The sequence below is a fragment of the Corythoichthys intestinalis genome, chromosome 20 (assembly GCF_030265065.1).
Source record: "Corythoichthys intestinalis isolate RoL2023-P3 chromosome 20, ASM3026506v1, whole genome shotgun sequence".
Taxonomy (NCBI): Eukaryota; Metazoa; Chordata; class Actinopteri; order Syngnathiformes; family Syngnathidae; genus Corythoichthys; species Corythoichthys intestinalis.
In genome coordinates this window covers 30992366-31010039 of record NC_080414.1, presented here as the reverse complement: position 1 = coordinate 31010039, position 17674 = coordinate 30992366, and the positions used below count along the sequence as shown (strand labels likewise).

Here is a 17674-nt window from a genome sequence, read left to right as displayed (position 1 = left end):
GATCAAAGCTACAAACCTGTCACTCACCGTTAACTTTAAATACCAAACAAAAGCTGGACAGTTCGACCGCACTGCTTAGCAGGAGGGAGGGTGAGATGCTGAAGCAGAAAATCAAATATTTTTTTCACTAAAATCTGTTCCTTTTCACCGGCGCAATCGGCCCGATTTCCGATCACGTGATTGGATCGGGACATCTCTAGAGGTCACTGCAGTGGACATATACTAAAAACATTTTTTCCATGTCCGAAGATGAATAAAAACCCTTCAGAAAAGAATCTTGACCGAGGATTTCATAATTCATGCATCATATACAGTAATAACCTTGTGTTCATAACTAAGAAGGCAGCAAATGTTTGTTACAGTCCAACTGTAAGTTTTTAACAGACTCGCAATCCATACAGTCCTCTTCATGCCATTCAGGAATGAGTGCAGTCTACTTGTAGTCTATTTTTTTTTATTTGTCTGCCCTTTCAGAGCAGAGGACAGCCAACATGAAACAAAGTGCCTCCTATGCCTTGGCTGATTGACAACTGCTAGGCCCACCTCCCCTGAGAGTTATGCCCTTGAACCCTGGATGATTGGGCAAGGTTAGATTTTGGTAATACATAACTTGTAGTGTGGACATGGAAGACATGGAAAAAATTCATGACTTCATTAGCCCTTTCCCACTGAAACTAGTGGGTCAACGTGTGTTTTTTTAAGCCGATGCATCCCACTAGCAATTGGCATTTGGCACCTTTCCCATTGACGAAAAAAGACGTCTTTTTTTTTTTTTTTTTTTCACCCGTCTAACCCCCACCCCTCCTCAGTCGTGCGTAAGGTGCGTGACGTCACCACGCTAAGATGCGCTTCGACAAGTGCGACCGAATTCATTCAGTTCAAGGAAGTTAACAATGCAAAGCAACATGGAAGGCTCCTTTCCGTTTGTGTTCTCTGTTTTCATACGTTTTACTGCCCGCAAAATGGTCGAAATGCAGCAAAGGATCAACACTGTGCTTGTGCTGAGGCAACGTAGGCAACGTAAATTTTGGTTTGAAATTGAAAGGAGTCGTGTACGTCACAGGAGGAGGAGAAGAGCCTTTGTTTTGTCTGTTATGGCTATTGCTAACGCTGCTACACCGACTGTTCGCCGTATGTGGATCCGGGCTAGAGCACATGGTTTTTGTTTTTTGTTATGACGCATCACGTACTAGCCTACGTCACCACGTAGATTAGGGTGTTGACTGTTGACCCGGGGTTTTGCTTTCACACTGCACGGCGATCAGAGCCGAGGTGATTTTAACGCGGGTCGCTTGGCGGGTTGATTGACACGGGTCGAGGCGGGTCGCTGCACCTTTCCCACTGCCACCAAAAGCCGATTGTTAGCGGGTTGACACGGGTTTTTTGGCCAGTGGGAATGGGGTACATGATTGTTAATTCGCTATAGCAGACCTCATGAATGACAAAACAAAATCTTGTACGCTGAGTTATCTATATGCATAGTTATTTTCTATCAGCTAAAACATCAGATCTAAAGCGTCCGTTGACTTTTGTATATTACTGCAAGCTTATATTTTTTAAAAAGAGAATAGCTACATTAAGTGGGTCTGCGTGAGCTCCCAACGGGGTTGTATCATTAGTAGGCATAGGCCTAACAGATTGGATGGTTGCACCACTACACTTAATTTGAGCTCTTTAATAACAGACTATGATGTCTGAGAGCTGTGAACATCAGCTCTTCGCCTGAGACGTAGCACGAGAGACATTTCTGGATCTCATTTCAGGTTGACAAGATTTCAGATTCAATTAAATTTCTCTTGCAGCACCATCTCTCCTCACACACAAACCAGACGCCCCCATGCTTCAAGGTCTCGATTGCAGCACGGCATGATCATTCTAAACCTAATCACTGTGGGTTTGTGTGATGTATACCCATTGCTGCCTAATCTAATTCGCATCAAATGGACAAAGGCTTCAGAAAGAAAAAAACGGGTAGCCAATCGTTCCATTTCTTCTGTCTTTCCTTGTGGCCCAAGTAGTCAGCTTTCATTCTATGGTGGTGGCTAAAGTCACAGAGAGTTCCGTCTCCCCCCTACTTAATCCGATCACTTAATGTTTCTCCTTACATTTAAATGCTTCACACCACTGGAGATCTGCAAGTGGTGTCCAGTTCTTTGAGGCCTGACAAACAGCTGCTTACAGGTTTATAATAAAACATGACTTCTTTTTTTTGGGAGGGTTCTTATTTTCATCCCCTCTAAATGTGATGCTAATAGGCTATTTGCCAAAGGGGTTTGTTACTCTTGAGCAGAGCCTGATGTTACATGATGTGCATAACAGTAATTGGATGTCTCACTTAGTCAAGATTTGGGAGAGAGGCTCTGTTTGAAGTTATTGCCAGGAGTTCACAGAAAATTGTGGACATGGTGTCACACTCGCTATGACTACTCTTGGGATATTGAGTTCTCTCCATCTATTTAGCTCAACTTAAAATGGAAGAGGTGAAATGTTAGCGTGTGACAGACAAAATATTCATTCAACAACACTTTATGGAGACTTTAATCAGATAAAATTAATTCCCTTGTCCTTCAGTACCATTTTTGTTCGACACAAGGCATCAGTGTTGTTTTTGTCTTTTGGACAAAAATACTTATTAGTCTTAGTCTTATTTTAGTCATTTCAAAATGTGTTCATTTTTGTCTAGGATTAGTCGACAATTACTCAAAATGTTTTCGTCTGTAATCTTCAAAAGTTTTAGTCCATGAAAAAATAAATAAATAAAAAGGTTGCCAACAATTTTAAATGAACACTGACGGACGAGCTCATAATTGCAGTGTACAAGGACATCACCATCGTTGTGATGATAATACACACTCAGCAGGAAAACAGTACATTATTTTCAATTAACTCATTTGCTCCCAAAAATGTATAACTATTTTTAATTGTTTCAGTGTCCCAAAGACGCATTTATACATCTTTTACTTTTTTTTTTCACAAGAGACATCTCTGGGTTCTGATTCAACTTAGGCTCCAAAGCACAAAGCTGAAAATCTATTTTAAAACAATAAAACTGGCCACTGGAGGGCAGTAGCATATTTGGTAAGACCCGCAACCCGATTAAACGGAACGAACGGCCAGGCTGCACGACCATGGTGCCGGCGGAAGACGACCGAATGGACGTCCAGGATGCCAGGTGGCGGACGACCGAGCAGAACGACAGGGAGGACGCCTGGGATGCCAGGCGCTGGATGACGGAGCAGAACGACCTGGACCAACAGAGCAGCGGACGATGCCGTTGAGTCCGTGCTGCTCGCCGAGCAGCGCCCGCGCTGCCGTGCTCGGCCGCTCACGTCCCCTGCACCCTCCAGTGTCCCGCACAGAAAGGCGCACGGCCAAACCAGTTCCCCCATGAACACAAGTTCTCCAGGCGAACTCTCCCACGAGGCAGTGGTCACCACAAAAGACTCAAAAAAATCCATCTTTATGAGACATCTTTATGAGGGAAAAGTTTACCCTGGCTGTCGCGGCGACCACAACAGCATCATCTCTCAGTTAGTTATGTGTTAATAAATTGTTACTTTGCTATCAAAAGCTCTATTTGTCTTGTTGTGTATGTTATTGAGTAAAAGGAAAACATTATTCAGATGTTTGGGATGTAACTAAAGCAAAAAATAGCTGTGTTAAAGTTATGTTTGAAATGTATGCTTTCACAAAAAGCTCAATTTCTCTGTTTTTTCATCAGAAATTGGAACATTGCTCAAACTAAGCTAAATTCTAATGCTGATTTCTAAAACATGGAAAAAGATATGAACTAACTTCTAATCTTACTTTTGGTGGGTTCCATGTTTATATAGCAATAGAACAGAACTTTCTGTGGGCCTTGCAAAATCAGTCAAAATCCAGTAAAACGGCCGAGAGCGAAGGGGGTTGCACTGGTGAAAATGCCTGGGAGTGAATGAGTTAATTAAAGTCACCTGGACATCACGAACTGTATGTAAAATGTTTTCCAAGAGCTTAAGACGACAATCACCACGCTAAATGCTAATGTGAACACTTTGCTAACGCTACAACTTACATTTTACTCAACACAGACCTTTAAAGGCTAAACAAACATGGCATACCAACCCAAGATTTTAAAACACAACTTACCAAGCAGCTTCTGACAAATGTTTCACAAAAGGGACATGGAGTGTGCATATGCTTACTCACCGGCCAGTGAGTACACGTGTGTGTGGGGCGGGTGAGCGGTGCGGTACGTCACATGAGTGACACGCCCAAACACTACTACGATGCATGCTAACTACACATACGATAAGAAAATGTCCCACAATTTATGACTGAAATTATGGCAAATTTTCATCTAATTCTCATCTCGTCAGACGAAAACTGGCATCCATCTGTTTATAATTTAGTCTACCAAGACACATTTTTAGCTCATCGTCGTTAGGTCGTCATGAAAAAAAAATTGTTCGTTGACGAAATATTTATCTTTACTTATCCTCCTCATTGACGAAAACAACACTAGAAGGTGTAATATGTATTTGCATATATCTTATTAGAGACACTCCACCTTGAGTTCTTGCCCTGTCTTATTTTTACTACACCTATTATGATGAGTGAGGTGGTGCCAAAGAGGAACAATTATTATTTTTACCGGAATTACTCTGAGCAGATGTTCCATGTGGAGGTGTCTAATTGCTATCTTCAACTCAACTACATCATATAACCAGCATATGTGAATATGTGTTGAGGATGGAAGAGGCAAACATGAGCGACAGTGTAGAAAGTCATCATTTTATCAGATGGGCTGGCAAGAGATTTTCGTGTAAATATAGCTGGGCTAATGCATGTGTCATGTCATTGTGCTAATGATAAAACTGGCTTTCCAGGCATCTACTACTCCCACCCACACAGGGCAGAAAGATTCATATGGGGTAAAGACATGGAATGGTGAAGGAACACGCTAAGCACTTATTCTCATGCTACACATAAGGCGGCCGTGCTTTTGTCGCATGGCATCTGTATTAAAAGTCAATGAATTGCACTCACGTAAGCCTACTTCCACGCCATCTAAGAATAATAAACTGAACGACAGGCCTTTCACTCAGTGTATTCCTTTCCATGCTACACAACCTTCTTCCAGCCTATTTCTGGGTAGCCTTGAGTGGGAATATATCTGTTGGGAAGAGCAAGCCGAGGAGCTCCCCCGGGGTGATGGAGGGTGGGGAGGGAAGAGAGGATGGGGGCGCATTGCTGTCACAGTAAGCTCCAGTGTCGGCTGATGGCTCGACGTCAGGCATGGTACTTATCAGAGTGGCGACAAGGGCGGGGGCCGGGGCGCTCAGTATATGTATGTGTGTGTGTCTTTGGATTTGAGAATTGGTGAGGGTGATGCCAGATCCCATTAATATGTCTTTTCATCTACACACATAAGAAAAAAAAAAATGCCTCACACACACGAGGATTCACATCCTTCTTAAAAATGCGCAATAACATGCAAACGGGTACAGACTCACATGCAAAAAAAGGCTAAATTGCTCAGGGAGCTTTAATCCTTCCCTGCAGGGAGACAGTTTCATGATGTCGTGACCATGCCCCTGTGAAAATCTCCCTTCTTTTCTCATCGCCCTGTTCCCTTTCCTTTTTATCCCTCCTTTCCCATTCTCTCTTGGTGCCCCAGTTCACTCCAGTGCACACGCTCCCACTCTTACCCCTTCACCCAACCCCCTACTTCCTCACCCTGGCCATGCCTTTCAATATTGCAGCCTCCACCAGCTCATCTTCTTCACGCTACTTTATCCCAGCAGTGTTGTGCATTTGCATAACTCTTGTCCAAAACAATTTGCTGTTACACATATATAAAAAGCTACAGTTACAGTAGTGATGGAAATACACACTCACACGAATCCCCCCACCACAAAAAAAAAAAAAAAAAAAAAAAAAAAAAAAAAAAGTATACAACAAATGCTGTGTATAAATGTTTCGTAAATAAATAAACAGCCATACTCAAATATTAGGGGCGTAACGGTACACACAAGTCGAGGTCCGGTACATACAGTACCTTAGTACGGGGGTCACAGTTTGGTACGTTTCAGTACAACAGGAAAACCAAAAGACTTTTTATTAATTACATCATTTGAAAGTTAAAGTTTGTTCTATTAGTTACAACTAAAAACCATCTCTTATTAAAGTGCAAAATAAATAGAAGACAACCTCAAACGTGAATTTGTGCTTTTATTGTTCTAAAATGCTTTAATTCACAGTTTATAGACAACAGACACACACCTTTTTGTAAGGGTCGACTGAGGTAACTGTTAAAGTCAGGTAGCACTTTCCAACTGGAAACCTTGGTAACTTTTTTATAAAAATTAGATACTATCTATTTACATGTTTTTGTTGTTGTTGTTTTTTTTTTTTTTTTTTTTTTTTTTACAACCCTCTTAACAAATCATTCAAAAACATTTTCCAACAAAGAAAAAAAAAACTGCTAAATTGACCTCTACGCTAAATTACGAATGCATTAACAATCATATCAGCTCAAACAAAAACTTACCTCATTTTGGTCTGAACAGGGAGCAGCTGGATTCAGTCATGTTAGGTGAGTTATGTCATATTCCCTGTTGCCACTAGAAGGCAGTGTATCCACCCCAATCAATAAAACGAAATGCAACACTTTCAAAACAAATCATTACATCGCCACTCTAATTAAACAAATCCTCGAAGCAGCAAATTTGATTCAAAGATTTATTCCAATCGAATTACTTATTCGAATAAACATTGCAGCACTATATATAACTCTGATTTTTCTCCGAAAGAGTGATTTGGAACAGATACTTCTTTGTCACAAAAAACATTCATGAAGTTTGGTTCTTTTATGACTTTATTATGGGTTAACAGAAAAAGTGATCAAATCTGCTGGGTCAAAAATATACATACAGCAACACGAATTAGCAATTTTGACTTCTCTGAGGCCATTTAAATAGGGCTCATTGGATGCAAACGGCCACAAAAGCTACAATGGGAAAGTCAAAGGAGCTCAGCATGGATCTGAAAAATCAAATCATTGACTTGAACAAGTCAGGAAAGTCACTTGGAGCCATTTCAAAGCAGCTGCTGGTCCCAAGAGCAACAGTGCAAACAATTGTTTGTAAGTATAAAGTGTATGGCACTGTTTTGTCACTGTCACGATCAGGAAGAAAACGCAAGCTATCACCTGCTGCTGAGGGAAAATTGGTCAGGAGGATGAAGATTCAACCGAGAATCACCAAAAAGCAGATATGCAAAGAATTAGAAGCTGCTGGAACACAGGTGTCAGTGTCCACAGTCAAGCATGTTTTGCATCTCCATGGACTGAGAGGCTGCCGTGCAAGAAGGAAGCCCTTGCTCCAAAAGCGGCACCTTAATGCTCGACTGAAGTTTGCTGCTGATCACATGGACAAAGATAAGACCTTCTCGAGGAAAGTTCTGTGGTCAGACGAAACAAAAATCGAGCTGTTTGGCCACAATGCCCAGCAATATGTTTGGAGGAGAAAAGGTGAGGCCTTTAACCCCAAGTACACCATGCCTACCGTCAAGCACGGTGGTGGTAGTATTATGCTGTGGGGCTGTTTCCTGCCAATGGAACTGATGCTTTACAGAAAGTAAATGGGATAATGAAGAAGGAGGATTACCTTCAAATTCTTCAAGATAACCTAAAGTCATCAGCCTGAAGATTGGGCACAGTTGGGTGTTCCAACAAGACAATGACCCCAAACACACATCAAAAGTGGTAATGGAATGGCTAAATCAGGCTAGATTTAAGGTTTTCGAATGGCCTTCCCAAAGTGTGTGTGTATATATATATATATATATTCCCAGCTCTAATATATATATATATATATATATATATATATATATATATATATATATATATATATATATATATATATATATATATATATATATATATATATATATATTAGAGCTGGGAATCTCTGGGCACCTAACGATTCGATTACGATTACGATTCAGAGGCTCCGATTCGATTATAAAACGATTATTGATGCACCCCCCTCCTTTTTTTTTTTTTTTTCAATGTTTTGTACATTAGTTCCAAAATTGTTCAAAAATACTCTCAGGCTAAACCACACTACTATTTCAGTATCAAGTTAACATACAGCAGTAAACAAATATACAAAAATAACATTAAATAAAAAACTCCAGTCCCCATTCTGTATCAGCAACTTTAAACTACATTCAATTAATTTAATGTTGTGAATCAACCGTTAAATTTGTTAAAATTGCTCCCGTTATTCCATAATTTCCCTTTTGCCTACTTTCGACATGTGAAAGTTTTAAAACTATTTTAAAGATAGATTCAAGTCAATATTTTACCGATTTAGGAGTATTTTAGATAAAAAGTTAATTAGGTTTGCTTGGAAGGTTCGCTACAACAGCCTTGCAGGGAAGTGTACTGCTTTAAGATGGCGGCCGTTTATAACGCCCGCATCTAGCTTTTTGTAGATGTGCTGCTAACACTACCAAATCTATATTGCATCTAGTCCTATATAAATGATATCCACCGTAACATTATATGGATGTACTTGTAGCAGCTTTTCGGCAGCAGTCAGATATGTTGTTGTGTTTTTTTATCTCGTTGCATGAGTTGAGCTAGAGCCGTGAGTTGAGCATTGGCATTACCCGAGGGGCCGGGTAATGGGAAGCATGATGTTTAGCTACTCTCGCTCCGTTCCGTCCCGAAGACCGCGCGGCGTGCTGAGTGTTGTGTACTTCCGCTTTACTTCGCATATTAGATTTTCAATAGTTTTGGTTCAAGTGTGGAAACCTTTCCAATAAATTTTGTGCAATTGCCAGCTATATTTAAAGTCCTTTAAAAAAATGTTACACACATCATGAATTAAGCTAGGGCATCGTTTTTAAAAGTTGCTAAGAAAATTTGGTAGTGTGTTTAAAAATGCTAAGGATTACGAAAATCATATTAATGGGGTTGAAGTGGCATTGTAATATAATTTCACATGATGATATTATGCCAGAATTGAGCGTCTTGAATGCTGTCTAGTTATCAATTTAATAGTCATCCGTACACATGTGGTCATGAAATAATGAGAATGTGGCTTTGATGAAGGAGGTCACTCAGTCAGTCACAAGGCGGAAAAATGACACCTCATTAGTCATGCTGAAGGGAGTCTCACGGGCCAGACCAAGACATCACTGCCATCCAGCAAGCTAGCGCAGCCTGGGGCAAATATTCTAACAACTAAACAAATCTGATAGAATTGGGATCTAATGATCGCATGGTATCCACTAGAGAGGACATGAATAATCTAATAAAAAGGTTCAGGGGTAATGCATAACACTGTCTTATAGGATATAGACATGGAGATATCAATACATAGAATAAAGAAAATGTATGCGTACTGACTTAGGCTTCTTTCTTTATTATTATTTATAAACACAAATAACACTATTTATTAGTTTGACAGTACTTAATGGTATTATCTTATCCCTCAAGGTAGTATGACTAAGCAAGTGTGAAGAAAATAAGACTGTTCAAGCTCTAATTGCTCATGTAATATTTTGAGCAAGTTATTTACAAGTTGTATAAATGCAATAATGCAAAATACATTTCTGGTGATTACTGACACGTAAGCTAAACTGTATGACAGTAAATACTTTGGATAGCATTTCACACACACACACACACACACACACACACACACAAAAAATTTAAAAATGATAAATATATGTCGTGACATTCTAAACTGCTAAAATGCTGTTTAAATTAGCTTTATGTCTGCATGTGATGACCTTTTTGGATGACATTTAACATGTCTTTCAATTTGTTTTTTAAAGCTCACTTTTAGTTCCCCTGATATGCAGCACGACATCTGTCAAAATAAACTATAAACAATTTCACACATTTAAAAAAGAATAAATGAATGCAAACAAAAATTAAGTACTTTTCAAGCAGTGCTGCAACAATTAATCAATCAACTGGAGTAATTTGTTTAGAAAAAAGCTTCAAAACAAATGTTGCTGCTTCCGAGGATTCGTTTAATTAGAGTGGCGTTGTAATGGTTCGTTTTGAAAGTGTATTTAGTTTTATTGATTTGGGTGGATGCACTACCCTCTAGTGGCAATAGTGAATATGATATAACTTATTAACAGAGCTGGATGCAGCTGTTCCTTGTTAAGCCCAACATAAGGTTACAAGTTTTTATTTGAGCCAATACGATTGTTTATGCATTCATAATTTAGTTTAGAGGTAAATTTAGCAGTTTTTTTTTTTTTTTTTTTTTTTTTGGTGAGAAAATAGTCGAGAGCATTGTTAATATATATATATATATATATATATATATACACAATAAAATATAGAAATATATATATATTTTTTTTTGCATTTAAGCTAGGGGACTTTTGCTATGCAAGTTAGCCAATTGATCTTTTTTGTACTTCATTGTATTTTTATTTTATTTATTTTTTAAATACCATTTGAGCCTAGGCTCATGTACTGTATTTTAAAAAATGCTCTTGTGAAATCAAAATACAATTCTGCATAGTTTGAAAAAACACCAAGGAATTTTATTTGGTGGTTCTCCGTATGTAATGCTCTTTTGAAAGTGCAATCTTAGCAAGCCTTTGTTTTACATCTCCTAAAATTTATTCTGCAACACATTAAATGTTCCCAATATGATTACTCGATTATAAGAACTAACCAATTGATAGATTAAGAGATTACTTTAAATAATCAATAGCTGGAGCACTATTTTCAACTATGCAGTCGTATTGTTGTGGAGAGGGTACCACTCTTCCCCTCTGCCTATAATATAATGAATACAAAAGTGGCATGCAGACAGCCAAGTGATTGCATGAACAGCAGTGGAAAAGGTTTGCCAATGACGATATAATCAGACGAGGCACATATAGTAACACAAATCAAGAAGCAGAATAACATCAACATTTTTGAAATAGTGCGAGTTTAATTCTGTGTCTGACGCTCTATTATATTTCAAACACTTACAGAATCTGACAAGCTATTTGACACTGCGTACAGGCAATCCTAGCTTCTCTTGGCCTATAATGCTCTCCCAATTAGGATGTCCATTAATCGGACAAGAAATTCACGTTCATCAGGCTGTCCAAAGGCTGTGCATACAAATGAACTGCGATTGCAGCAACAACGCCGAACTCCTTGAAGCTCCCTTCGAGGGATATGAAAATAAAACTTGCATGGGAGAGGAAGGCATGGATAAAGAGTGACAGAGACAAAGCCACGGAGACATCCATTACACAGGATTAACCTCATCAGAATGTCTTTTGATGTTTGGATACAACAGAGAAGTGCTCACATGCGAAACTTGCTAATGTATAGCGTGTGCGTGATCGGTAAGCCTGAGAGTGTTGAATTTACTGGCAAGACAAAGTCTTAGTCAGGCAAACAATCTAAAATTACTGTCAGGGATTTGCCTATAGTTTAGCTGAAATTGCTCCCATCACATGCAATTGTCTTATTTTGCTGCCTCTGGCAAGTTTTATAACTCTATATTCTTCTTAAAATACAACATTTTACCATTGAATGGACTGAGATGCATTTAGTCCAACTTCATTTCCTTCTTTTTTAACTTTATAAACTCTGATTGGAGTAAAAAAAGGAAAATACATGAGGATAATAGAACAGTGCAGTGGGTGTGAGAGCTGTCAAAAGATTTTAAGGAGGAAACGGTAAAGGAAACAAGGAGAGAGGACAGACTGAGATTTGAGGGTCAAAGAGACATGATAGTTCAAGAGTTTCTTGCTTCTTTGCATTCAGGCGTTAAATGCATTGGGACAAGGAGATGGGTATATGTGGAGAGTTACGCTAAACCCACTGTGTGCCAAAACTTAAGTAGATGTGGCACTCAAAGATAATGAGGTGTGATGAAGAAGTCACAAAGGGCATTCGGAGGGGTCACATGCATAAAAATCACTAAACAGCCACATCTCAGGCCATCAAAAAAGGTTTGCCTATAGGCCTACCTAACCTTAAATACATGTGTTTTTCATAGCACACTAGCATAAGAAAATAAGAAACCCTGTGCCATGTCTGGATTTTGACCCCAAAACACACTTGGTCGCCATTATTGTTCATTGCTGAGCCACGTGATCTGATACGCCTGCTAATCCCATTAAAGTAATCCACACATGAGCCATTTAAGGCACAAGTCTAGCAGCCTATCCACCATAAATGTATGCCCTATTTAAAAAGTGAGACGATTTTGGAAACATTATTTTTTGGCAGTGTTAAAAAAAATAGCTCAAACATCTTGGTTTAGGTATAATATAAACCTCAATGTAGTTTTTTGTTGTAGATTGACTAACATCGCCTGTAATTTTGCAAGTGGTAGAACATTGTTGTAATTGTAGCACTGTAGTGTTGTTTTCGTGAATGGTGACTATAAAAGGAAATATTTCATTGACAAACAATTTTTTTCATGACGATGAGATGTTAATAGGCTAAAAATGTGCCTTGGGAGAGTAACACATAACAAGACGAATGCCAATTTTCATCTAAAGTGACGAAAACGAGACAAAAATGGGCCCTAGTTTCTGTCACATGTTAACAATGTGTGACATTTTATGTGTAGTTACACTGCATTCAGTGTTGCTTTCGTCAACGATGACGATAATGAAAATATTTGGTCAATAAACACTTTTTTCATGACAATGATGAGACGATAACAAGCTAAAACGTGTTTTTGGAGACTAAAATGTAATGGAACGAATGCCAGTTTTTGTGTGACAAGTCGAGAATGAGACAAAAATGCACAATATTTTCTGTCACATGTTCACAATATGTGACATTTTATATGTAGTTAGCCTGCATTGTAGCAGTGTCTGGTGTCTGGTTGTGTCACTCGCGACTATGTGTTGCGCCTCCATGCAGGCTTGCACACATGGTAGGATCAGTTTTTTTGGCCAGAGAGAACAAGCAATTATGCTTTAGCCTTTAAGGTTATGTTCTGACTCTGCTGAGTGATCATCACTGACTAAATGTAACTTGTAGTTTTAGCAAAGCATTCACGTTAGCATTCGACTAATGCTAACGGCGAGCGTCCTCTTAAAATTTGGGAAAACTTTTTTTTTTTATTTATTTATTTTTTATTTTTTTAAACATACAGTTCACGGCATCCAGGTGGGTATAATTACCGTAATTTCACGAATATAAGGCGCACCCGTGTATAACGCGCACCCCAACTTTACCTGTAAAATCTAGGGAAAATTCTTGTACCCGTGTATAAAGCGCACCCTAATTTTAGCACCAATAAATATGAGTCTCGTGTCTTGAACTTTTATAAAGTATGCGGTTGCAGCATTTTTTAATCCTTTTGTCAATTTTTTTTTCTTTTTCTAATAGAATATTAATTTTCTGTGGTAAAATTGCTCACAGTATACGATAATAATTCTCACAAAGTAAGGAGTTGTTGCGAGTTTTAACGGAATTCACCAGCGGAACTAATGTTGGCAAGTTTTGTAGTTCCCAGGGGGAAGAGTTTAGTTAAGGGAACAGCCGGAAGTAAATAAATGTCCCGCGTTTTGCGTGCAAGACGTACGTTGTTACTTTGTGAGTTTCACTGTGAATAAAACAACGCGGCTTGGCTCAGTGGTTCGACCCTCTTCCTCAGACTCCTGTCCTAGCTCGCCACACGGCCAACATTTATACGAAACGGATCGCTGTACACGTTCTCTTCAAGACAACATCGCCATGTGCCGGCCGGCATGTTGCAACACAAAGGTTAGAAAAATGTACCGGTAAATAATAAACAAATCGTACAAAAAAAACATTTTAATTTTATTAGATGTGAAAAATAAATTGAAAACAATTATTTACCACATAAAACTTGATTATCATAACACTGTCGTTCGGATTAGGTAATATTGTGCTGGTCCATGCTTACAATGGAACATGAATCATGATGCATTTTTCTGTCTCCGTCCCTGTACCCGTGAATAACGCGCACCCATGATTTTACGAGTAAATTTTGCGAAAAATAGTCTGCGTTATATTCGGGAAATTACGGTAATTGAAAATAATGTACTGTTTTCCTTACCTTAATTTTATTTATTTATTTTTGGAGTAAAACTTTTTTTAATTTCACAGACAAAAATGTTTTTAGTAAACGTCAACTAAATTCTCTTTAGATTTTGTTAACAAAAACTAGACGAAGAGGAACACATTTTGAGACGACTAAAATATGACTAATAATGACTAAAATGCATATTTGTCTAAAAGCCTAAGACTAAGACGAAAATTAAAAGGGCTGCCAAAAACAATACTGCCTTCATCGTAGCATTATCTGGTTGTGTCACTCATGTGATGTGCTGCCCCCCCCCCCCCCCCCCCCCAACTCACCAGTGTCCTCTCAAGTCTCCAGGCCTGCTTGTTTTGAAACACATATGGTAAGATTTGTTTTCTTATCTTGGCAAGAGAGAATATGCAATGTTGCTTTAGCCTTTAAAGGTCTGTGGTGAGTGATCATCACACACTACATGTAACTTTTAGCGTTAGCATAGCATTCACATTCCCGTTAGCATTAGGCTAATGCTAACAGCATCCTGACTGGGGGGAAAAATACAGTCTTCCGAGCAGTAAAACAACAATATGACACTAATTGCCTAATGTGGCAGTTTTACTAAAAGGCTACACCACACAAAACGAGTATCATTCCTCAACAAAAGCTCAAGTTTGTTTCGCCATTTGAGCACACACGCAGTTATTCATGAATAAAACATGCTAGCCTTATTAAAAAAATAATCTCTCGATTGTGCCAGAGGCTCTTAAAGTCCATATCACCCAACCCTTCACCTTGAATCCTGCAGGGTTCAAGGAGAAGCAATACTAATTAGCACTCCACCATTGAAGAAATACAGTCAAATTCTGTATGATCCTGTGGTGAACGTGTTCAGTGGCATTAAACGCAGCAGAAAGCAATTGACACTCAAGGCAACACAAGTGGTGGATGGTGCTGAGTTTATATCTTACCTGAACATATCACCGAGGCCCTTTAGCATGCCTTTCTTTGCTTTGTTCTTGTCCTTGTCTTTCTCTTTATCTCTTTCTGGCTTCTTCTTTTCTACCTTGTCCAGATCTTTCAACCTGTCGTCTCTGGAGCTGTTGCCATTGAGACTGGGGCCAATGATGAGGTCACCGCTGGCAGACACTGAGTCATGACCCGATCGGGAACTTCCCTCCGTGTCTTCGTCCACTTGAGTGACAACAAAGTAGGCGAGATAAAGAAACATTGTGAAAGATGGATAGATTGATGACACAACTGAATAAAAAAACATTAGCTCCAATCTTGTTTTGAGTAGGTGCTTTTGTCTTTTATATGATTTTTTTCCTGACTCCATCATCATTAAAGGTGACTTCTCGCTGGATTGCAATTGTTCTTCCATTGTTTTATGCATTAAAATGAGTGTGTGACCTTGAGCAAGCTATTATTCTTTGTGGTTAGTGATTTGAAAGTACTCCACACCACACCATAATCGGGAAGAATAATCGCTTAGCTACTATAAGTCAAATTTTGCTGACTTTGATCAGAATGGAATGAAGGGAGCAAACAAACTGAACTTTGTGTACACTGTAGTTTAGATACTTTATGCCATTTGACATATTTTTCATCTACAGTAGAGCTTTAGCAGATATTAAAAAAAAACAAAAACAAAAACAAAAAAAAAAACATTTTCTTGAATTTTTTTCGTGGCTGACAAACTTCTACTTCACTTAAGCTTACTTGATGATGGCAAAGCGCAACTAATTTGTGAAAGTATTGCATTTAAGTAAAATAGTAAAAAATGAGTGGGAATGAAAATATTCCTCCAGCTCAAGACTTATCAACTAGAACTACCAAGGGTGGATCAGCTGATACAAATCCCTTTTGTATCCGGAGAAGGGTCATCTGACCCTAATCAGCATATCTTTTTTGAGCTTTGAGGTCCCCATTAGTCATTCCCATTCACACTCGCAAAACCACAGGGTTGGATTGCTCCAATTAGCATCTTGAGTGTTTGGAGGGCAGGGCTGCCTTTGCTTGCTCGGACAGTGGACCGCTCAGGCAGGCAATTGGACGAGCAACCTTTTTACATATTCCAAAAGCTGCAGTTTGTACAAGGGATCGTGTAATAAAAAAACAAAACAAAACAAAACATTTTTTATGTGGTCACAAATGACACTTCCCGTTTTTCATGGGACTAGGTGTTAGAGGTTGCTGCCGAAGCAATTTTTCCTTGTGTGCCTTCTTTGCGCCCACATGAGAGTGAGCCAATTCCTTTGCAAGACCCACCAAGAAGTCCATCGTCTCTCTTGCCTTCAGGTGCATGCCTGATGCAACACATATGTATTCAGTGCTGCCATGTCAACCATATTGTAGATCACGGTGACTGGCCATCTCTGTGTTCCTCCGTGTTTCACCAAGCCAAGTGAGCCCTCGATTTGCAAACATTGAAGATGCTAATTGCAGCTATCCAGAGTGAACCCCCCCCCCTTCACACGTAGGCAGCGACTCCAAAGGAGTGTGTAGGGGGTTTGTCTGCTGGATTGCTTGTTTGAGTGGTCTGGTATCAGGGTCATTTGACGCCTTTCTTTATAGCGAAAAAAACCCGGGACTTCCAGTGTTGTTTGAAACCGGGGCGGTCACAACAGGATGTCAAGTAGTAGGATCTAGTCGTTGCTAAAAGTCACACCCAATCAGTCGTATGACATCTAACAAGTGGAGCCCCATAAATAACAGAGTATCGGGAAGTGATATCACTTTATTTTTTTTGTTTTATTCTTACTACAAAATAAATGTTTAGACCTGCAAAGTCAAGATTCATGGTTGAATTTCATCATTTTGACAGCACCATTGTTTAGTTACGCTTTTGTGAAATCTCGCAAAAACAAGAGATCGGTGCCATATCGCTCTTAGATATCCTAGATGGGCCGAGTTTTAAAAGTATTTTTATTTATTTTTTTAGTATTTTTTTCTTTCTTTCTTTCTTTCTTTTTTTTATTTATGTCTGGAAAATCATGCCGAGAGATCTCATAAAGTATGTGCTGGTCACCCACTGCTAAAATGATACACTCCTCCATGTTGACAAAGTCCAGTGGCCAGTGTCCTCACTTGTGATTTGTCGATCAATAATTCGGTTGCTGACTGGTTGAAGTGCCAGCAACAGAAATAGAACAAAATACCCATTTTACCCTAATTTTTAAGTTGTATACTGCTTGATGTCAAAACAGATAGAGAATAAAATATAGATTTCTAAGTTTTATTATGAAAGTATTTATTGGTTAAACAGTGAACATTTTAGTCTCCCCTAAAAGTTCAAGTTCGGGGTCACTGTGCTCCTAGTAAAAAAAATATTAGTCTGGAGCCCTGTAATCAACCATACAGGGAAAGTGTACATCTCTGATGGTTTAACATCTTTGATCAAAACACACAGAATACCACAGACTAATTCAAACTGGATTTTTAAAATTTTTTATTTATTTTTTTATTTCAATCCCGTGGAGATTTGTAGTCATCTGAACCTTGAGTAAGGTTTGCTCAAATTCTATTTCAAATATATGCCTGCTGGACCTTTTCATTCCCTTCAGCCTACGTCGCATAAATTATATGATCGAGATCGCACTCTAGTCATGTGGATCGGGTTCGTAATTTACATCCGAGTCTAATTC

The 17674-nt window shown here is 38.9% G+C and overlaps 1 protein-coding gene across 1 annotated transcript in view; it reads right to left on the bottom strand.

The window, feature by feature from the left end:
• LOC130909013 (partitioning defective 3 homolog) overlaps positions 1-17674 on the bottom strand; it is a 660821-nt gene that overhangs the window by 206682 nt on the left and 436465 nt on the right. Inside the window, exon 20 of the mRNA XM_057825056.1 lies at positions 14999-15221. Coding sequence (XP_057681039.1) covers positions 14999-15221 — 223 coding nt within the window. The remainder of the gene's footprint in view (positions 1-14998; positions 15222-17674) is intronic.